This window comes from Pelophylax lessonae (genome assembly GCF_965119305.1).
Source record: "Pelophylax lessonae genome assembly, chromosome: 11".
In the NCBI taxonomy this organism is placed as follows: domain Eukaryota; kingdom Metazoa; phylum Chordata; class Amphibia; order Anura; family Ranidae; genus Pelophylax; species Pelophylax lessonae.
In genome coordinates this window covers 96,755,475-96,778,113 of record NC_138778.1, presented here as the reverse complement: position 1 = coordinate 96,778,113, position 22,639 = coordinate 96,755,475, and the positions used below count along the sequence as shown (strand labels likewise).

The 22,639-nt window shown below is 46.1% G+C and overlaps 1 protein-coding gene and 1 long non-coding RNA gene across 2 annotated transcripts in view; one reads left to right on the top strand and one right to left on the bottom strand.

Annotated features, from left to right (window-relative positions):
* The window catches only part of LOC309566786, a 1,174,540-nt gene that overhangs the window by 996,360 nt on the left and 155,541 nt on the right, over positions 1-22,639 (bottom strand). The gene's annotated exons all lie outside the window — the stretch shown is intronic.
* The window catches only part of PSME3 (proteasome activator subunit 3), a 64,380-nt gene continuing 50,283 nt past the window's right edge, over positions 8,543-22,639 (top strand). The window contains exon 1 of the mRNA XM_082272092.1: positions 8,543-8,601. Coding sequence (XP_082128218.1) covers positions 8,560-8,601 — 42 coding nt within the window. The 5' untranslated portion in view covers positions 8,543-8,559. The remainder of the gene's footprint in view (positions 8,602-22,639) is intronic.

Sequence of the window (22,639 nt, the reverse complement as noted above, 5' to 3'; positions counted from 1 at the left end):
TGTACGGATTGGGTTAGGGCTGAAACCTGTTGGCATAAAGCCTCGAGCGGGGAAGCACCTCTGTCGGCCTCTGACATGGCTGGTTTATGCTGTCAGGTACCTTGGTTGAGGCCGAAGTGCTGAGAGGGCTTCCCTTGCAGCTCGGTGCGGATCACCCCTGGAGGTGAGACAGGAGATGACACGTCCCAAGGAGCACTGGATGCTGGTGAAATCCGGATGGATGGATGGTATGGTATGGACACCCAGGACCGCTTCCAGGAGATCTAAAGGTGCTCAGTGGAAAAAGACACAAGGTTAATGCCAGGCCGAGGGTCATACACAGTTAATCAGTCCGGAAGTAATGAGCCAAGTGGAAGGTAGCAAAGGGGCAAGACAAGAGAGAGTCCGTGAGATCCAAGCCAAGGTCGGTACACAGGAGATCCAGCAGGGGTGTCAGAGCAAAGAGTGGTCAGGCAAGCCAAGGTCGATCAAGGGAGAAGATGCAGACAGGTCAAAGAAGCAAGCCGGGTCAAAACAGGAACACAGGTAAACGGACAGGTCACGGGTACAGGAGCTGACGATAAACCAGCACTGAGCACACCGGAAGAGCGTCTTATATAGGGCCAGGGCTGGGGAGATGGGCGTGGTGACACACCTGCTCTGCATCCGGCGATCTATTGCTGCTGAATGGTGATTCCTTTCCTGACAGGGGGTCCCGTCTAAGCTCCGCCCTCCAGCACCAGTGGGGCCTTCCTCTGCCATCAGGCTACCACTTGTATCCCTAACAGGAGCTCTTATCACTGTGATATTTGTAATCCCAAGGTAGTAATGTGTGTGATACTGTCTGCAGTCAGTGTGTTATTGAGGGAGAATATACTTGCTATTTGGATTTCACCAGGCACTCTTTCACTTGTTAGTGTCCACTTGTGACGATCCTGTGACACAGGCGTTGCGCTCTTCCATGCTTCTGCGTCTGGGAGTGATCGATACTCAGCTGTTCCAATCAGCCAGTTCAGACTCCGCCCGCTCTCCATTCAGCTCCACTGGATGGGCTCCGCTCTCACTAGGCCGCATGTACTAGGTGTTAGGGTACTGGTGGTAACCTGACGACAGAGATAGGCCCCGATGTCCGCTAGAGGACAGAACTTGGACGGAACCCCCAAGGTAAGTGACACAGGCTAGCCTGAGGTGCGGAGTCTAAGTATCCACTGGTTTTCGCCAGAGCCTCTGGTGGTGAGGATGGACTTCACTGCGTGTGGATACCAGGTCGCGGTCCTCAGGGTCGCCCCACCAACGGAGAACCGATCAAGGTCCGAAGGCAGGTAAACAGACAAGGGAGATCCGAGAGAATGGTCAAACAAGCCGGGGTCAGGACGGGCAGCAGACCAGCGGAGTCAGGAACAAGCCAAAAGGTCAACAGGAAATCAGCAGTAAACAGGTCACAGGTTCAGGAACAACGGCAGGAGCTGAAGACAAGACAGCACTGAACCTGTGTGCTGATCCAGCTTAAATAGTGCTCTTTCTTAATGAGAAGGGTGGAGCCGGAATAGCCTATGAGTTTTAACTCATCCTCTGCCAGAGCCTTCCTGACAGGTTCCTAACACTAGGCCTCAATCACCGACAGTGTCCCGACACACCTCTCAGGCTGGTCTGTACTCGCTGAGTCCTGGAAGCAAGAAAGAGAGCACACTGTGAAGCAGATAGGCTCTCCCATGGTCCTTCAATCCCCCAAGGCTCCCTGGGAGTACAGTTCCTTCGGCAATCCAGATCACAGTCTGCTCCCAGCACAGAACTACATCTCCCACAATCCAGTTCTTCCACTTCCTGTAAGAGGCCAATCTCCTTCTGAAAGCAGCCTTAAAGGGGCACACTAGCAGTTTCAACAATAACGATAGTCAGTCAGCAGTGACTGTAGGGGAGAGGAGGGAGCGCCGACAGCCTCTTCTCTCCCCTGCAGCCATGGTTTACTGACACAGGGGATAAAGTGTGTAGCACTGCCCCCGCAGGGACTTTTGGATACTGACTCTGACCAACACACGGCCATATGTAAATACACTATTTTTTCACTATATGCAAATACAGTTCCTACATTCTTCTTGGCTCTTCACTGCAATAAACAGTCTCGGGGTATTTTATTTTTTGTTGTTGTTTATTTTGTAATTGGGATAGGAGAAGGGAATAGTGGGATACTCCAATTTAACTATTCACAATATCTGAGGACTTCTATCTTCACAAGTAGATATGGAACAGCCAGGCTGTTAATTTATCCTGCCACTTTAGATAAATGGAGCTAAGTCTCTTGCTTTCTTTATCCTCTCTCACAAGACAACTTAATGAACAATACTTTATTTTCAGGATACTCTCCCCAGCATCCTCTTTCTGCTGACACCCATCCACTGACTATCCTATGAGCAGGGGTGGCCCCCCTCTCAGGTCAGGCCCTTGGACACAAGTTTCTGTACTCACGATACTGCCGAAAAAAGGACCTCTGGGTTCAGCTCCTATCGACCACTCCTCCGGCCCTCAGAGCGATCTCCTGAGACCGCACGGCACCTCTACAGAGGAGGAGGCAGCTGCCCCCTCCTTCTGGGACTCCGCTCTCCAACGAAAGACCCCGAGCACATGTGCTCCTGACTTTTATTACAGTATCCCAACATGTACCAGGGCGTCCTGCCCTCTACCAAACATCAGGATTGTATCAAACGCCTATGCACCCATTTGTCAGGTTTCCTCCCACTGTCCAACATGCCTCCCTATTGGATTAGCGTGAAACACTCTCTAGACCGAATGAATCGCATACTGAGCACAATGAGCAGACCTCACTAATAGATCCTGCTCTCTGGTAGGCAGAGAACAATACAGATTTACCTGCAGCCCCTCTGGTAAGCAGACAGAGCTCAAAACTATACTTTCTCTCTAGGACCTACCTAGGGGGGTGCTACACTCACCCCCCGCCAAAAAATGTCCGCCATGTCCTCACTGGCTCATGGCAGCCGCCCCTACAAAAATTCTTTGTACAAAAATTTTACGGAGTATCCCACAAACTTAGAAAAGGGTAAAAGAGAAATAACATATGTACAGGGCCATGGGGCATACCGCATATGTGGCCAGTGAATACAATAAGTTACGTGGAAAAATATATGACTCTGCTGTACAAATATTCACACATTTATGTACATATACCAAGCGCATTTAGACGAATGAACCCCCCCACCAAACAAAAATCTGCTTGACAGGTTAAGACATTACCCTTTCTAGCTAGCTAAATACAATATCAACATTGTATAAGGATATACACACAAAGAATAGTGGAGGGCCTATCCACACCCGGAAGTCCTATGGAAGCCTGCAAAGGAAACAAAAGTTAAGCACAAAAATGTACATTGTTACCTATTCACGGTGAGAGTGCCCTCTCCTCAGAGACAACCTTCTCACCGGCATTATCTCTAACTGTAGCATTCCCGTAGAGCTCTTCATCACTCCAGGCCCCCTAAGGGCATGCTTGAGTCAACGTTCTGTTGTGTACCTGTAATAGACAACAAACAGATCCTGCCAAGCTGACTATCTAACACTGCACCATTGATTCCTAACGAAAATCATATTTTTTTTATTCCAAACTCGAGAATCATATTTTTGACTAAATAATAGGCACAGTCCCTTTCAGACACCAGGGCACTGACTCTCTCTCCTGTTATAGTCAGACCCACAAGTTCAGAATGAAGAAATGCGGAGTCCACCCGACTGGTGTTCACATTGTCCTTTCCTTCTGTAACACGGAGGCAACACATCCTCTTCTGGTGGCAAGCTATTTTGCTGCAGCCTGAGCAAACATCCCTAACTTGTGAGTCTCTGCAAAGCTCTTCGAGGGATCCTTCACTCTACCATCCCCCTCTCTGAAGAGACAATGAGCCACTACCTCCTTTTCCCAAGGTAGCAACTCACACAAATTTCTTTCAACTGGCACACTGACCCGACAGGAGCTTTACAAAGTGTCCTTTGAGCAAAGTCACTTTTGTAAAGCATCCTCTTCCATCCTTCAGCCAACTTGGCCCACTGACCCAAGTTCTCTGCAGAATGTCTTTAACAGCATTTCATGATCCTGGCCCATTGGTCCAAGAGATCTTGACAGAGTATCCAGTAGACATGGCTTCTTGTAGCAAACTGTAGCACAAAGCTAGATGTCTACTAATGTTCTTTGAACAGGAAGTCTTTGTGGGTTAGAGGGTCGGCCCTCTTACACATAGAAACTGCATAGTGGTAGTTGTTTTGTTGAGTCCCCAACTTCCTCTTGCAAGGATAGAAGGGAAAGGGGATTTGGAAATAGGGCTTCCGGCCCTAACAACAACTTTGAACTCACTAAAAGCTCTTCAGGCACTCTAGCCCCTCTTACTGTAACATCACATCTCCAGCAACATCCAGGCTAACTAGCCTCTTAACGAATCAGCTCTCCTGATAAAAATAGTGGGTCTGCATCCTCAACAATAGTAATCGGGATGAGGAATCCGGACAGTTTTTCCCACAGAGTCCTGGATTCAAACAGCCCAAGACTGGCCTGTTCCATTTGGGCGGTGAACTTCCACATGGTCTATGTGTATGGACCACCCCAATTTCCAGTTAGCCTTCACAGATAAGGTGTCCCACAACTCAGGCCTCTTGCGGTAGCGATATGGTTTGGGGATATAAAGGAAATCCCAAACCGCTTCATCACACCATCCCTCTCTCTTGGCCTTTATCTCCTCCATAATCTCCCGAGGAGCCTAGGGGTAGTCATACCCATATTCCGGGGCCACCTTCTTCTGGATCAGGCACTCGCATCAAGAGAACCTGGGAAGTCTCTGTCTGTCTCCTCTCCCATGATTCTTTGACTCAGTGTACTGGTGTACTCTTGATTCATAACTGTTGTGAGTTTGTATCTAGTTCTTGATTATCAGTGTGCTGTGAGCCAGCTGATTGGTTGCAGGGAGGGGCAGAGCTCTCTCACTTTAGGAACACATTACCAGACTTGTCTCCTTTTGAGTCAATAGTGAACTGTTCATATTAGGGATCGACCGATTATCGGCAAAGCTGATATATCGAGGGCCGGTATGCACTTTCCCCGATATCTCGGAATCGGCCCTGGAGGTTACCGATATTTCGGAAAGTGCTTGTACCGGAGTGATGCCTGCAGCTAGAGGCATCACCCCGGTACCGGCGTCCATAGCCGACGGTCGGCAGTCTTGTAATGACAATCGATGCGGCTGAGAAGCTGCTCGGCTGTCATTACAAGGACCGGGAGGGAACGCCGCCCCCCCCCCCCCACCCTCTTTCTGCGGCTCGCTCGGGTCCCCGGCGAGAGACCCGGAAAACCAGCCTGCGCGGTTGCCGAAGACCCGATCAAAGCCGCATTCGGCTCTGATCGGGTCTTCATGCAAAAACCCAGAAGTGTTTAATGGTGCCAGATTAACCACTTAAGCCCCGGAGGATTTGGCTGCTCAAAGACCAGGGCCTATTTTGCGATTCGGCACTGCGTGATTTTAACGGACAATTGCGCGGTCGTGCGACGCTGTACCCAAATTAAATTGACGTCTTTTTTTTCCCACAAACAGGGCTTTCTTTTGGTGGTATTTGATCACCTGTGCGATTTTTATTTTTTGCGCTATAAACAAAAAAAGAACGTCAATTTTGAAAAAATAACAATATTTTTCACCTTTTTTTAATGAAATTCACCCCAAAAAAATGTAAAAATCTAAATTTTTTAACATTTTAGGCCAATTTGTTTTCTGCTACATATTTTTGGTAAAAAAAAAAACGCGTATTTTGATTGGTTTGCGCAAAAGCTATTGCGTTTACTAACTACGGGAAAGATTTATGTCATTTTTATTGTTTTTTTTTTAAACTAGTAATGGCGGCGATCTGCGATTTGTTTTGCGGGACTGCGACATTGCGGCCGACAGATTGGTCCCCTGACTAACATTTTTGACACTTTTGGGGGTACCAGTGACATTACTACAGTAATCAGTGCTATAAATATGCACTGTTACTGTAAAAATGACACTGGCAGGGAAGGGGTTAACTTTATTAGAGATCCAGGGGTTAAGTGTGTCCTGTAAATACAAAACAAAGAAAGGGCGCACCAGCCTAGCGCATTATCCTCAGCAAGTTTATTGATAATAAAAGGATAAAAATCAGCTACTCACAAACATGCGTGAAAGTCAAGCATTTCAATTTCATAAAGCAGCATCTTTACAGGAGTCCAATATCTTCATAAAAGCGCCCTAGGGGGGTGCTTCTAACTGTCAAGGGGCGTGGCTTTTGATGTAACCACAGAGACATACGATCCTACATAGCAGGATCGTATAGTCTCTGCTGTTACACCAGGGAAAATGACAGGCGGCTTTGTTTACATTAGCGGGATCTCCAGCGGGAGATCGCGAGTGGCTGGCGGACATCGGAGCCGCTGGTCACTCGCGCGGGGATGACCAAGAAAGAGTGGGGGCGGGAGCGCGCCTCCGGCGGCGCGCGCTCGCCCCCTACAGGCTCCTGGGCAAGCGACGTAGCACTAGCCCAGGAAGATCTGACTGCCGCAGTAAATGTACTTGCGGCAGTTGGCAAGCGGTTAGAAAACATGACAGCATTCAAAACAGCCAAACTTGGCGTTTTGAATGCTTTTAAGGGCAGAGGAGGGGTTTGAGGTCTTTAGACCCCCAGATCCCTCCACAAGAGTACCTGTCAAGTAAAAAAAAAAAATGTTTTAAATGTACGAAAATATCGGCCCATATTAGCCGATACCGGTACGCGATGACCAAATTATCTGCATCGGCAATGAAAAAACGATATCGGTCTATCACTACTTCATATGAATCTGTTCAGTCAGATGAATCAATTCATCCAGTTCACTGAAAAGTATCGATTCAAAAGAATTCGTTCAGGAACTGGACATTATTAACTGGTTGCTGACCGGCGCACGACTATTTACTGCGGCGGTCAGCCCCGGCCAGGCAAAGTGACGTAGATCTACGTCGCTTGCCTGTCACTTCCTTGTGAGCCAATAGCGGGCGAGCGCACGCCCGCCGCGGCTCGTTCACAGGAAAGTCAGTGCGTGTGACCGGCGGACCCGATGTCCGCCAGTCACTCGCCGAACGCTGGTGTAGAGGGAGAAAGGCAGGCGGCTGATGTAAACAAGCCGCCTGTCATTCTCCCCTGTGTAGAAACAGTGATCATACGGTTCTACTATGTAGGACCGTTGATCACTGTTCCTACACTAGTAGCCACAGCCAATCACAGTAAAAAGCACGCCCCTAGGGACACACTTAACTCCTCCCTCCCCAATAAAGTTAACCCCTTCCCTGCCAGTGTCATTTTGCAGTAACAGTGCATATGTATAGCACTGATTACTGCAGTAATGTCACTGGTAACCCCAAAAGTGTTAAAAATGTCAGTCAAGGGTCCGATCTGTCCGCCGCAATGTCGCAGTCCCGCAAAAAAAAACGCAGATCGCCGCCATTACTCGTTAAAAAAAAAAAAACACCAAAAATGACAGAAATCTTTCCCTTAGTTAGTAAACGCAATAAACAAGCAAAAAATTTGGGGGAGCATACCCATGTATTTCTAAAGCTGGTGCAGCTATGAACCAAAAGACATGTATATTAATGGATTGTCTTCAAATTTGGTAGTAATTTCTTTTGCATGTGTGCGCTATTCTTTTTTAATAGTAAACGCAATAACTTTTGTGCAAACCAATTAAAATACGCTTATTGCGATTTTTTTTTACCAAAAATATGTAGCAGAAAACAAATTGGCCACAAATTATAAAAAGTTTTTATTTTTTACATTTTTTTGGGGGGAATTTCATATAAAAAAATGTGAAAAATATTGTTATTTTTTCAAAATTTTTGCTCTTTTTTTGTTTATAGCGCAAAAAGTAAAAATCGCACAGGTGATCAAATACCACCAAAAAAAAGCTCTGTTTGTGGGAAAAAAAGGACATCAAATTCATTTGGGTACAGCGTCGCACGACCGGGCAATTGTCAGTTAAATTCACACAGTGCCGAATCGCAAAAAGTGGCCTGGACGTAAGACAGCAAAATCCTCCGGTGGTAAAGTGGTTAAAATCGGACCCAGATGGCAAAAAAAAAACTAACAGGGGTTCTAACTCTCCTCACAATGAAAATAAAAAATAGCTCTTATATCTAATGTAAGACAATGTGGAGGAGGATATAATGATGTTGGGGGAAGTCTCACTGGTAGCACTGCAGTATTTATACACATATTCTTAAATACATCAAGGACAACTCTTCTATATTAGCGATAATTCTTTTATAGCGGCGAAAATCCCCGGCTATAAAGAGCAGCTGGTACCAAACGTGTGTGACAGGGGAACACATGGGATGATGAGCGACAAAGAGGAAGCACACAAGCAGCCAATGACCCCCGTCCTTGCTTCCTATTGGCCGTACAGAGTGCGGTTCCGCAATGCCATTGGCCTTTGGTGAGCCCGCCTTCCTTCAGTCAACGCAGTAGACAGCGCGCTAGAAGAGACGTCACTTCCGGACCGAGCTACACGAGCTGGTGTGAGAGAAGGAGGTTTGTGAGCTGTACATCATGTCCTCCTTGCTGAAAGTGGATCAGGAGCTGAAGAAGAAGGTGAGCGGATGTGTGACACCTCTCTGGAACCGGCACGGCCGGACCTGTAAGAGCAGTTTTGAGTTGGGGGGGGGCCTTTGTGGGTGCACGAGGAGGCTGGGGCCCTGTTCTCCGTGGGGGCCTGTATCTCCTTTCATGATGACACAGCCTAATAATACAGACTAGCCTGTGCCGAGGTGTAAAGTGAGCTCAGTGCTTCCACCCCTTTCCCTGAGGAGGGCTCCGTGTTGTAGCTGGTGGAGGAGATATTCCTAGTCTGTGTCATATGGAAGCATTGTCTTCTAGCTAGAAAACCATTTGCTTTATTCAAGACAAAAGTAAAGTGGACATTTCAGTTACCTGACAAGTTTACATTGTTACATGTCCTAATATTCAGCAACAATGTTTCCTGGAAAACCTCCAATAAAAAACTGTACTTTTTTTTTTGTTATAAAATGACTTTGTACCCCAAACATTATATATGTCAGTGGTGACTGGGTACCTGGTGGGTAAAAGGCTCTCCCTCTTCTCTGCTATAGCAGAAACCTGTTGGGTCCTGTGGCTCTGCTTGTGCAGCGGTGGGGATTTTTTAGCAGCGTTTTTTTTCTATTCTACTAAGGTTTGGTAGTCCCTGGGTTAACCATGGTGCCCATGGAGCATGTTTCACCACCTGACCCCCCTTTCGGAGGCAGCGGGCCCAGTCTGCTTTGTCTGCAATGACAGCGGTCCTGAAGTTACTATTGTCCAAGGTGGATATCGTTCTGTAAAACAGTAATGCATAAAGCTGGAAAGGGTTATAAAAGTATCTCCAAAAGCCTTGCTGTTCATCAGTCCACGGTAAGACAAATTGTCTATAAATGGAGAAAGTTCAGCACTGCTGCTACTCTCCCTAGGAGTGGCCGTCCTGTAAAGATGACTGCAAGAGCACAGCGCAGACTGCTCAATGAGGTGAAGAAGAATCCTAGAGTGTCAGCTAAAGGCCCATACACACGATAAGAAAATCTGTAGGGAAAATTCATCCGACCGATCTGTCGATTTTCGGATTGTTAGTATGGTGCTTTCGACAGCCGACTCCGACTTTTCGGCTGACAAAATCCTGATGTGCAGGCTATATAATTTTTGTCGTCCGTCAAAACAATGTCTGATTTTTCGTCTTTGTACAGATTTCGACTGAAAAAAAAAAATCTTAAAGAGGTTGTAAACTCTGTTTAATTTTTTTTTTTAAAAGCTGAAAGAGAGACATAATGAGCTAGTATGCATCGCATACTAGCCCATTATGAAATACTTACCTTAGAACGAGCCCCCGCCATGCCGTCCGCTCACCTCTGACGGGCGACATGTCCAGTCGCCCATCTTCCGGGATCGCGGCATCCGGCCATCTGATTGGCCGGAGCCGTGGTGATGTCACGCACGCGCCGACAGTCACGGCACAGTCTCTGAAGAAACGGCACCAGCGGCCGTTCCTTCAGAGCGCATGCGCCAGTGACGTCACTGGCTGCATGTAAGGTAAATATCTCCTAAACGGTGCATGTTTAGGAGATATTTACAGTACCTATAGGTAAGCCTTATCATAGGCTTACCTATAGGTACAACTTGCAGAGGAGGATTTACTTCCTCTTTTTAAGAGCAAGACTAGGCATGCTCAGATGAAAGAACACATACAAAACAATCCAACACATGACATCGCTTTTGAAGTAGAATTCTGTCGGATGGGAAAACTCGTATGAAAATAACCTCTTCACTTTCCACATCAGACTAGCATGCCACAAAAAACGGACGACAGATAGTTCGATAATCTGATCGTGTGTACGGGGCTTTACAAAAGTCACTGGCAAATGCTAACCTCCCTGTTAGCGAATCTACAATACGTAAAACACTAAACAAGAATGGATTTCATGGGAGGATACCACAGAGGAAGCCACTGCTGTCCAAACAAACATTGCTGCACGTTTACAGTTTGCACAAGATCACCTGGATGTTCCACAGCAGTACTGGCAAAATATTCCATGGACAGATGAAACAAAAGTGAGTTGTTTGGAAGAAACACACAACACTATGTGTGGCGAAAAAGAGGCACAGCACACCAACATCAAAACCTCATCCCAACTGTGAAGTGTGATGGGGGCATCATGGTTTGGGGCTGCTTTGCTGCGTCAGGGCCTAGACGGATTGCTATCATCGAAGGAAAAATGAATTCCCAAGTTTATCAAGACATTTTGCAGGAGAACTTAAGGCCAGCTGAAGCTCAACAGAAGATGGGTGTTGCAACAGGACAATGACCCAAAGCATAGAAGTAAATCAACAGAATGGCTTAAACAGAAGAAAATACGCCTTCTGAAGTGGCCCAGTCAGAGTCCTGACCTCAACCCGATTGAGAGGCTGTGGCATGACCTCAAGAAAGCGATTCACACCAGACATCCCAAGAATATTGATGAACTGAAACAGTTCTGTAAAGAGGAATGGTCAAGAATTACTCCTGACCGTTGTGCACGTCTGATCTGCAACTACAGGAAACAGTTGGTTGAAGTTATTGCTGCCAAAGGAGGTTCAACCAGTTATTAAATCCAAGGGTTCACATACTTTTTCCATCTGCATTGTGACATGGTGTGTTCAATAAGAACATGGTAACATTTCGTTCTTTGTGTGTTCTTAGTTTAAAGCGGAGTTCCAGCCTAACCGCACACTCACCTGTCCCACGGTCCAGTGATGCGCCGTCTTCTCCCTTTCTGCTCAGCGGTGCCGGCATCACTGATGTAAGCACCCGGCTGTGACAGTTTGCGGCTTCACAGCCAGGTACGCACTTTGCGCTATGCGTCGTGATTGGCTGGCTATCTTCTGGGACCTCTGACATGTCCCGGAGGGAGGAGAACTTCCGCTCAGGGCGGCGCTCGGAGCCGGAGCGGGTACCTGTCAAAACTAGGTACCCGCTCCCCCCCCCCCCCAAAAAATGACATGCCAAATGTGGCATGTCAGGGGGTTAGGACGATTTAAAGCGGAATTTCCACTTTTGGGTGGAACTCCGCTTTAAGCAGACTGTGATTGTCTATTGTTGTGACTTAGGTGATCAGATCACATTTTATGACCAATTTGTGCAGGAATCCATATCATTCCAAAGGGATCACATACTTTTTTCTTGCAGCTGTATGTGTGAAATCGATCCCACCAAGCCACATCCTCTCCAACAGAGTGGTGATTTGTCTGATACTTATGTGCCTTGATGGGAGTTGTATACCACCTGGACAGACATTTGTAATTTAATTTTGTATTTACATCAGTTGCTGTCCCATCTGCTAGTTTAAGAATTTTCGCTTTTTCTTGTTCACTCCAGGTCACTCCCAGTTCCGTCTCCCATCTATCTCCCTAGATATGATCGTTTCTCTGGGTTCATGACCCTAGTGACTATCCTATAGATCTGTGAGATACCATGTCTGGGTGCCCTATGTGGAACTAGAAGCTATTCAAATGGCAATAAGTTTTCACTTAACCTTATAGGTTGAGGTGGTGTGTTTTTATAAAGGGTCTCAACTGGGATTATCTTATTTCGTTGATTGAGAATTTTTTTTTTTTTTTTTTTATATCTCGGCTCTTGTAACGTGCATACCCTCCCCCCACTCATATCTTTTAATTGTGCATTTTTATCTTTCATCTAACCCCCTATCAGTGCATTATTTCCGGGTAAAAAAAAAAAAAAACGGTAAGTGGGATTAGTGGAGAATTATTTTCCCTATTTTTCTGTTTGTGTATTAAGTCCCAAGTTTAAGTGTCTAGTGTCACACTGCTAGTTTCTTTTGATAAGTGACGGTATTGTTGTTGTACCCAGATTACCTTATATATTGAAGTCTTACTAAGACTATTTTCTATTTCCACCCAACTTTTTTGCTTTTGAATTATACGTCCAGTCTATAACCCGTGTTATTAAAACCGCGTGTTTTCTCTTTACTTAATATTTACAGAGTGAATTCTTGTGTTGTGTGTGGTTTTTTTTTTTTTTTGTTTTGTTTCCATATAAACCTCAGTGTCATCTTCCTCAATACATTGAAATAGCTTTGTGGGATTTGAATCGGAAGCATCTGGAACTTGTATAACACCTTTTTGGTAATATACACATTTCAATTATGGTTATACGCCCTATCCAGGAGAGGGAACTTGTAGCTAGTCTTCTCAGATCTTTTTTAATTTCATTTAAAAAAAGGATCTAATTTAAATGAAACAGATCTCCCCAGTACACCCTTCCCTCTCTAAAAACGTCTGCCGAGACTTCTGCGAAGAATTGAGGCAGAAGGGATTCCGGTAATCCTAGTGGCCCCAGACTGGCCTCGCCGGTCTTGGTACTCTGACCTGGTCGTTGACGTCCATTGGAGGCTCCCTCTCAGAGAAGATCTTCTGGCTCAAGGGCCAATCTTCCATCCTGCTTTAAAGTAAAACAGTCGCTGGCTTTACCGGCGTGGCTATTGAATAGATAGAGGGTTGTCGGAATCGGTTATTCCCACACTGTTAAAAGCTAGATCTACTTCCAATAAGATTTATCATCGCGTCTGGAATGCGTACATTGCGTTGTGTGAGGCTTGGGGGCCGCCCCAACACCCCCCCCCCCCCTCCCCCACTCCTTTTCGGTGGCTGAAATTTTGGAGTGCCTCCAAAAAGATCAAAGCTTTGCCTTGGGTACCATCAAGGGCCATGTTTCGGCCTTGGCGATTTTCATTCAACGCCCTTTAGCTACGCACTCCTTGATTCATACGTTTATTTAGAGGGTCCACCACTCGGTTCCCCCCGGTGAGGTCTCTGTTGCCTCGGTGGGACCTCAACTTGGTGCTGTCGGTTCTTCAAAAAACATCTTTTGAAAACATTTGTGCTCTTGATCTTTTTAACCATTTGGGTTATACTGCCCCCTGCAGTAGTAGGACACTAGGCAGAAAAAGTGTCTGGCTTCGCCAATGGGCAGTCCCAGAGGGTATGCTCCCTTCTGCTATAGGTACTCAGTTTTTTTTTTTTTTTTTTTTTTCCTACCTAGTCAGCAGTAAGGACCTAGTTCCTTGCTGGGATCTGTGGTCCTGGCAATTTGTTTCCTTTAATATATACACCCCCCCTGAGCTGGCGGATTGGTTGATTTCAGGGGCTACAGTACATTTGTGATGCATCTTTGGATGCGGCCCCCTTGGCTGGCAGAATATCCATTATGGTGGCGATTCTTCGGTCGGCCAACCGGGCTTCTAAAAAGGTGCTGACTGATCTCTCTTGTAGGAGACCATTTGTTTGGTGCCTCTATGGAGGAGATCATTAAGGGCCTTATGGGAGGTAAGAGTACATTACTTCTACAGGTAGCTAGGGGCAAGGAACCTCGTCGTAAATGTGGTGCTATTTTCTCGGCTCCCTTTCATCCACCTCGATCGCAGGAAAAGGGTTTGAGACCCACTTGTAACTTTGCGAGAGGCTCCAAGAGACCCTGGAATGGTAAGTCAAAAGCAGGCATTACTGGTTCTGCAGACAAGCCTTCCCCAGCCTGAAGGGGCGCCCTCACCCGCAGCTGGGGTGGGGGGGACATCTTTGCTTCTTTCCGGACCCATTGACCGTTCTCATTTAGGACAAATGGGTCCACAAGTTGATTCTATCTGGCTAAAAGATCGAGTTTCTGGCAAGGTTCTTTCTTTCCGACTTACGCCTGTCTCTCTATCGGGGGGGGGGGGTACTATATGGGGGCAGTGCAGGACCTGTTGGCACAAGGAGTCATGCCGGTTCCAGAGTTGGAACGTTTTCAAGGTTTTTATTCAAATCTGTTTACTGTTCCCAGTTGTGTAAGGTTCGCTTGATCTTGGACCTCAAGGCTCTGAACCACTTTCTGCAGGTTCAAAAATTTTGGATAGAGTCCATCTGCACGGTAGTGGCTTTCCTCCAAGGGGATCTTCTGGATTCTATCAATCTCAAGGATGCATACCTTCATATTCCAATATGTCGGGCATCAGCGTTTTTTCTGTGGCAAGGAGCATTATCAATTTGTGGCGTTCCCTTTTGGGTCTTGCTTCAGCTCCTCGGGTTACAAAGGTTTTGACCCTGGTGTTGGCCTCAGCAGAAGGGGATCGCGGTACTAGGTTACCTGGACTATCTGCATCTGTGTGCAGAGTCATCTTCGGCTCTAGAAGTCGACTTGGACATTGCTGTGCAAACTCTACAGGACACTGAATTTTCAGAAATTGTCTTTGACTCCATCCACCAAGCTGGACTACTTGGGTCTGATGCTTGATTCAGCATCGGCCCAGGTGTTTTCTTCCTCAGGCGAAACTTCTGAAGTTGCAGGATGCGATTCGGCTCCTGTTGTCCAACTGTTGGTCGTAGCTCAGGACTTGCATGCAAGTGCTGGGTCTGATGGTTTCCACCTTCGAGGCGGTTCTGTTTGCTCAGTTCCATACCAGATCTCTGCAAAGAGAGATTCCGGCCAAATGGAACAAGGATCCGCTGCCGTTGGACGATCTGATCCTTTTCAGTCATGGTACGAGGGGGTCTTTTGATATGGCAGCTTCGCTCCCCCGTGCTTTGCCTGGGGAAAATCCTTTCTTCCCCTTTTTATTGGACAGTGATTTCCACTGGTGCCAGTCTGTCCGGGTGCGGAGGTCTCTTGGGGGAGTGTACTCGGCCCAAGGTGTTTGGACTCGAGGAGTCCAGTCTGCCGATCAACATACTAAAGATTCGGGCTATCCCAGTGGACGAACTGTCTGCAGGGATTCTGAGAGGATACAATCAGACAATGCTAGTGAGGCTGTGGCATATGTCAATCATCAAGGGGGCACAAGGAGTGTCCTGGAGTAGCCGGCATCTTGAGGTGGGCAGAAGTATGTTCCAGCTCCCTCCTCCTGTGCACATTAGAGAATTGGCAAGTGGACTATCTAAGTCGGTAGACGTTGGATCCGGGAGAATGGTCTCTTCTCTCGGAGGTGTTTCATCAGCTGTGCCTCTGGTGGGGGAACCCCGATGTGGACTTTTTTTTTTTTTTTTTTTTTGGTGCAGAGGGCTGTGTCAAGTCTAGGGATCCTCTGGCCGACACGGCAGACACCCTGGTGGCCCCTTGGGATCAGTATTGTCTGATTTACGCTTTTTCTCCAATACAACTTTGTCGAGACTGCTATGCAGAATCAAGGTAGAAGGGATTCCAGTCATTCTGGTGGCACCAGACTAGCCTTGCCGGTCTTGGTGCACAGGCCTGGTAAAGCTGGTAGCAGACATCCCTTGGAAACTTCCTCTCAGGGAAGATCTTCTGTCTCGGGGACCAATCCTCCATTCTGCTCTACAGTCGCTGGCTTTAACGGCCTGGCTATTGAAAGCCAGGTGCTGCAGGGCAATGGGCTGTCAGTCAGTGATTCCTACTCTGTTGAAAGCTAGGAAATCTACTTCCTGGAAGGTTTATCATCGAGTTTGGAAGGCGTACATTACTTGGTGTGAGTCTCGGGTATTTTCTCCCCATTCCTTTTTCTTTGGCTCGCCTGTTGGAATTTCTACAACTAGGTGTAGATCAGCGTTTGGCTCTGGGCACCATCAAGGGCCAGATTTTGGCTTTGACCATATTTTTCCAAAGGCCATTGGTGGCCAAGTCCTTGGTTCACACTTTTGTGCAGGGAGTTCTCCATCTGGCTCCTCAGGTGCGATCCCTGGTACTTCCGTGAGATCTCAATTTGGTACCATCGGTACTTCAAAAGCCTCCTTTTTGAAAACATTTGTGAACTTCCTTTGTTCACTCTGTCGCAGAATGTGACCTTTTTTGGTTGCTATTACTTCTGCGCGTAGGGTGTTTGAGTTGGCTGCGTTGTGCTATTGATCACCTTACCTGGTGGTTCACAGGGACAAAGTAGTGTTACGACCCTGTCAGGTGTTCCTTCCTAAGGTTGTCTCAGGGTTTCATTTGAATGAAGATATTGTGTTGCCGTCCTTATATCCTAAGCCAAAACCTCCTAAACTCACTTTTGTTCCCAGTGGTTTAGACATTAATGGCTGTGTTGAGTTATTTTGAGGGGACAGCAAATTTGCACTGTTATACAAGCTGTACACTCACTACTTTACATTGTAGCAAAGTGTCATTTCTTCAGTGTTGTCACATGAAAAGATATATAATAAAATATTTTAGGGATGCACCGAATGTTCGGCGGCCGAACATTATTCGGCCGAAAATAGAAAAAATAGCACTTTCGGTGTTCGGCCAAATAATTTTGTGCCGAACAATGTCACCGGCGGTCACTAAATGGCGGCCCGCGCGATGCTTCTGCCCGGACCGCTCCCCTTCCTCATTGCGGCTCCCTGCTCACACGCTGCCGGTGTGACGTCACGCGCGCGTCCCGCCCCCTGCTCCTGACTGCGGCTCCTTCACACTAGGTCCAGCGAGCGTGACACTATGTGCACGCCCCGCCCCCCTGTTCGCGGCTTTTGGCTCCGACCTGGCTGCAGTTCAGGTATGTGGAGCACATTTGGGGGAGAATACGGTAGCTGCACAAGCGTTAGTGTGTGCATATGTTGTTGCCACTTGCCATGCTCATTACATTAGAGTGCCCCTTAAAAAAAAAAAGAAAAAAAAAATGTGCCCAACAGAGTGCTCCCTTGACATAAAATGTGGCCATCAGCGTGCCCCTTATTTTATGTTAAGGGGCACTCTGATGAGCATTTTTTATGTTAAGAGCAACGCTGATTTAAATGTTTTTTGTTTTGCCCATCAGAGTGCCCCCTAACATAAAATGTGCCCATCAGCGTGCCCCCTAAAAATTGGCAAAATGGAAAAAATGCGAAACACCGCGTTCGGTATTCGGCCTTCAGCCAAGCATTTCATTATTATTCGGCTTCGGCCAAGAATTTCATTTTGGTGCATCCCTAAAATATTTACAAAAATGTGAGGGGTGTACTCACTTTTGTGAGCTACTGTAGATATATTTTTACTCCAAAAGCATTTTATTAAAAGAAAATTTTGATTAACTAGTTGACGCCTATGCGCACCCTGTGGAGCACGCCCTGCTCACTCTGTAATTGGCGAGTCCATGAGACTCCCCAGATCGGGGGCGATCCCGCCCCCTTACCACGTGATCAGCTGTCAGACAATGAAGACAAAATTTTTTTTTTTTTTTTTTCTGAGGAGAAAAAAAAAATCGCCGGCTGCTGTCAGAGGGACATCGGTCCCGAAGAGGAGAGGGATTATTTGTGCCACCTATTAGTGCCCATGAGTGCTGCCTATTGGTGCCCTTCAGTGCCACCTATCAGTGCTCTTCAGTGCCCAACAGTGCAGCCTATCAGTGCCGCCTCATCAGCGCACATCAATAAAGGAGAATTACCTGTTTGCAAAAATCTTTAACAAACTATAAACTTTTTTTTTTTTTTTTTTTTTTTGTTCAGTAAAAAATAAACCCCAGTAGTGATTAAATGCCACCAAAAGAAAGCTATATTTGTTTGAAAAAAAAAATGATTTAATTTGGGTACAGTGTTCCATGACCGCGCCATTGTCATTCAAATTGCGACCGCGCTGAAAGCTGAAATTTGGCCTGGGCAGGAGGGGGGGGGGGGGTATAGGTGCCCAGTAGTCACGTGGTTACATTTTTGTATCCACCCTGCCAACCAATAATTTATCGTATAACAGTGTAGCTCTTGCCATGCAAGATAATTTTGTCTGCACTGCAGCGCATCTTGTACCAAAGAATAAAATATGCAACCTGATTGCATACTATTTAGAAATAGTCGTAAGGTACTAGCATGTTTAAAATGCACTACCCTGTTAGTATAGTATACCAAACAATACTTAATGCTATCTCTTTCTAAAAAGCATTTTAAACATGCACTACCCTGTTTTGTGTAGTAGTACTAGTAACATACAACTGAATATATTTCTAAATAGTATGCAATCAATGTAGTGTATTTTATTTTAGTAGTTTCAGTTGGATGTCAGTGTGAAGTTTTGAGAGGAGAGAAAGTTAGAAATGTCTCCAGTGGCAATGCTCACCTGCGACCTAGTAGTAGTAGTAGTCATCCAGGAGGGATTGTGCCCATTCTCCAATGAGGCCCTGTATGCTCCCAATTCCCAACCATAGGGAAGGTGCTCCCGAGTCCCAGCCGCACAGTGAGTGACGTCACCCCAGGGCACGACTACTGTGTATGCGCAATTACCAAGATGTCCTGTTTTGTTGTATTTAAACAAAAAAAATGTTCTACGTGCTTGCTTTGGGCAGTGGTTTTGCACAGAGCAGCTCAGATCCTCCTCTTCTCAGGTCCCTCTTCAGTGCTCTTGGCCCCTCCCTCCTTTTGAGAACCCCCACAGCAAGCAGCCTGCTATGAGGGCACCTGAACCGAGACCGCTCCCTGTGTGCTTTCAGACTGTGTCTGACACTTATTGCTTACAAGTTAAAATCAGTATTTTTGCTATAAAATTACTTGGAGGGTTTACGACGGTTTGGTCTCCTTTTTTTTATTTTTTTATTTTTTTTCTCTTTATCCTCCCGCAGCATAGTCCATATAGGCCTTTCAGTACCTTAAAGATACCTTTTGACATTCCCGGATTCTGAGAAAGTTCATTATCTCCAAATCTGTCATCTGCTGCAATCCCTGACAAATAAAACAGGATTTGTCTACGACCGCGATGGCATTGGAAACTAGATGACGGACGTCAACCATAACCCAAGGCCTTATCTCCTTTATTGCACTGCTCAAAAATATTAAAGGCCAATTGAACTTCTAGGATATTGATCTGGTCAGTTAAGTAGCAGAGGGGGTGGTTTTAATCAGCTTCAGCAACAATGAGCAACAATAAGACGACCTCCAAAACAGAATGGTTTTACAGGTGGAGGCCACTGAAATTTTTTTTTTCCCTACTCACCTTTTCTGACTGTTTTTCACTAGTTTTGCTTTTGGCTATGGTCAGTGTCCCTACTGGTGGCATGAGGTGATACCTGGCCCCTATAGAGTTTGCACAGGCATGCCAACTCCTCCACGATGGCACATCAATACGTGCCATTGCCAGAAGGTTTGCTGTGTCTCCCAGCACAGCCTCAAGAGAATGGAGTAGATTCCAGGAAGACGGGCAGTTACTCTAGGAGAGCTGGACAGGGCCGTAGAAGGTCCTTAACCCATCAGCAGGACCAGTATCTGTTCCTTTGTGCAAGGAGGAACAGGATGAGCACTGCCAGAGCCGTACAAAATGACCTCCAGCAGGTCACTGGTGTGAATGTCTCTGACCATACTTTCGGCAACCGACTTCATGATGTCGGCCTAAGGGCCCAATGCCATCTGAAGGACCCTGTGCTCACTGCCTGGCACCGTGGAGCTCAATTGGCATTTGCCATTAAACACCAGAATTGGCAGGTCACCCACTGTCTTTTCATAGATGAGAGCAGGTTCACCCTGAGCACATGTGACAGACGTGAAAGGGTCTGGAGAAGCCTTGGGGAACGTTATGCTGCCTGTAACATTGTTCAGCATGACCGGTTTGGTGGTGGGCCAGTGATGGTCTGGGAAGGAATATCCATGGAGGGACACACAGACCACTACAGGCTAGAGAATGGCACCTTGACTGCCATTAGGTATTGAGCTGAAATCTTTGGACCCATTGTCAGACCCTACGCTGGTGCAGTGCGTCCTGGGTACCTCCTGGTGCCCAACAATGCCCGGCCTCGTGTGACGAGAGTATGCAGCCAGTTCCTGGAGGATGAAGGAATTGATCCCATTGAATGGCCCCCATTCTTGCCTGACTTAAATCCAATAGAACACCTCTGGGACATTGTTTTGGTCCATCTGATGTCACCAGGTTGAACCTCAGTCTGTTCAGGTGCTCCGTGATGCCCTGGTCCAGATCTGGGAGGAAATACCCCAGAATACAATCGGTCCTACCGATTTTCCGGCCACCCTTCAGGCCAATATTAGGTGCTGATATTCTGTAGATTTAAAGTTTTTTTTTTTTTTTTTTTTTATTTGGACTCCTTTTAAAAAAAAAAAAAAAAAAAAAAAAAAATCTGGCGCCTTTAAAGTGTTACTAAACCCACAACAGTAAAATCTGTCTGTAGATGCAGAATATAGCTTGCTTGTTATAATCTCACTGTTTAACTTAAGTGATTAATCCTTTGCATTGTGTAGTTCTGTATGTACAGACCCCGATGAGCACAGTAAGTGTAGTTCAGCTGCACATGCTCAGTTTGGTCTCTATTGCTCAGAGAACACTTCCTGGTTTTAGCTGAGCTATTCAGGTCACATTAACATCACACCTATTGGGCGTGTATACAGATCCTAAAGGAAAGCCCAGTCCCTCCCTCCTCCATGCCCAGTAACTAAGCCTAGACCCAATCAAAGCCGATTCTGGCTTTGTTTGGTCCTCCAGCCAGTTGGTGGGTATTGCCAGTTGGTCGCTCGAGCCTCCCTATAGGACAAGAGAGCCCGGGCGAGCAATGAGACGTCCCTTCCCACTGCTTGCAATCACAGCAGTGCGGCTGATTAGCTGCATCAGTTGTTCATACAAGAGAATCAACTGTACGCTCTAGAAAGAAAAAATAAAAGTTACAGGGGTGATGACTGCAGCTGCAGGCATCACCCTGGTACAAACCATTGAAGCCGAAGACCGCATATTTGCGTTACGTTGGCACTAAGGGGTTAGGGTAAAAGCTGACATGTTTCAAGCCACCTAGTGGCTCTGATGAAGAGGGTTCTCCCTTGAAACGCGTTAACTTACCAGTACGGACGCCATCCAGTCCTTCTGCAGTACTGACAGAATCCTTGTCCTGAAGGACACATGACTGTATTAGGATTTAATATGCGTAATTACAGCATGCGTTTGATTTATGGTATTGTTACCCTTCAATGTTTTTAGGATATTGCACTAGGTCAGTGCGCACTTTTTTTTTTTTTTTTTTTTTTCTCCTAGTTTGTGGATGCCCATGGTCCTGAGAGGGCAGCAAGAACCTAGACGCTTAAAACACTGCCCTCCCCTTTACCACAGCACCTAAGCGCAGGAGAATTACTTGTTGTTCTGTTGTGATCCACTGTAGAACAGTTTTCCTGGCATAGAATAGGAATTGTAAAAACTGTTTCTAAATAGCCAAGTTCAAATCTCCCAGTACCTCTAGCCCATACCACTTATTTTGAGTATTTCCACATGCGTAACAATAAATTGACTAGTGACCAGAAGGGGTGAACTTTTCAAAACGCCAAAGCTAATGGAGAAGGTCCCCGGTCTGACTTTTTTTATTTATTTTTTTTTTTTTATAGTCAGGGTTATAACTCTTACGCATCTGAAGTCAACGTAGTGTGGAATATTCGCAGTTGAGTAAGACTATCTATTCTGACTCCAATTGTTGTAATAGTGACTTATCCCTTGCTGAGACCTATTGCTGACCTGTATAAGCAGATGAAATCACCGCGGACAATCGTTATCAGATAGCTTGAACTCACCAGACACAGTTTCTTTCCATGCACATAGGTTTTATTGCAAGCAGTAGGTATAGCAGACAACAAAATGTGGCAGATGATTGAAAATGGTATCTTCAGGTAAGAACATGGTAATGTGTTCCTGGATGCGAGCAGATTATATGAAGGCCTAGACAGATGTGGCCATCTCTTATCCCAAGTGTAAAGGAACAGGAAATACATCCTAAATAGAGGACAGGAAGGAACACGGAAGGGAAAGTCAAGTGCAACAACCAAAATAACCACAAGATGGCAGTATAATGGCCAAATATATAGACCTTACCATAACTATGCATCATATTATATCTTACATATTGCTGTAACGGCACACTATCTCTATCTGAGATGGTAGAACTTTAGGGATTTTTAGTAGTGAATTTGCATGGCTTGTTTTTGGAGAATAAGCGTATGAAGTGATGTTGCTTAAAGCGGTATTAAACCCATAACCAAAAAGCTGCATACATTTATTTTATTTTTTTCTTTAACCCTCTGTTTTCACCTGTTAATACAACCAAATAGCACAACTTCTATATTATAATGCATCCACTTTGAATGAAGGAGCACAGGGACACCTTTGGACTGCAGTATTGTCAGTCTGGGGGTAGGGAAATGTTTGATGTACTAGTGGATTTTAAGTACACTGACAAATTGA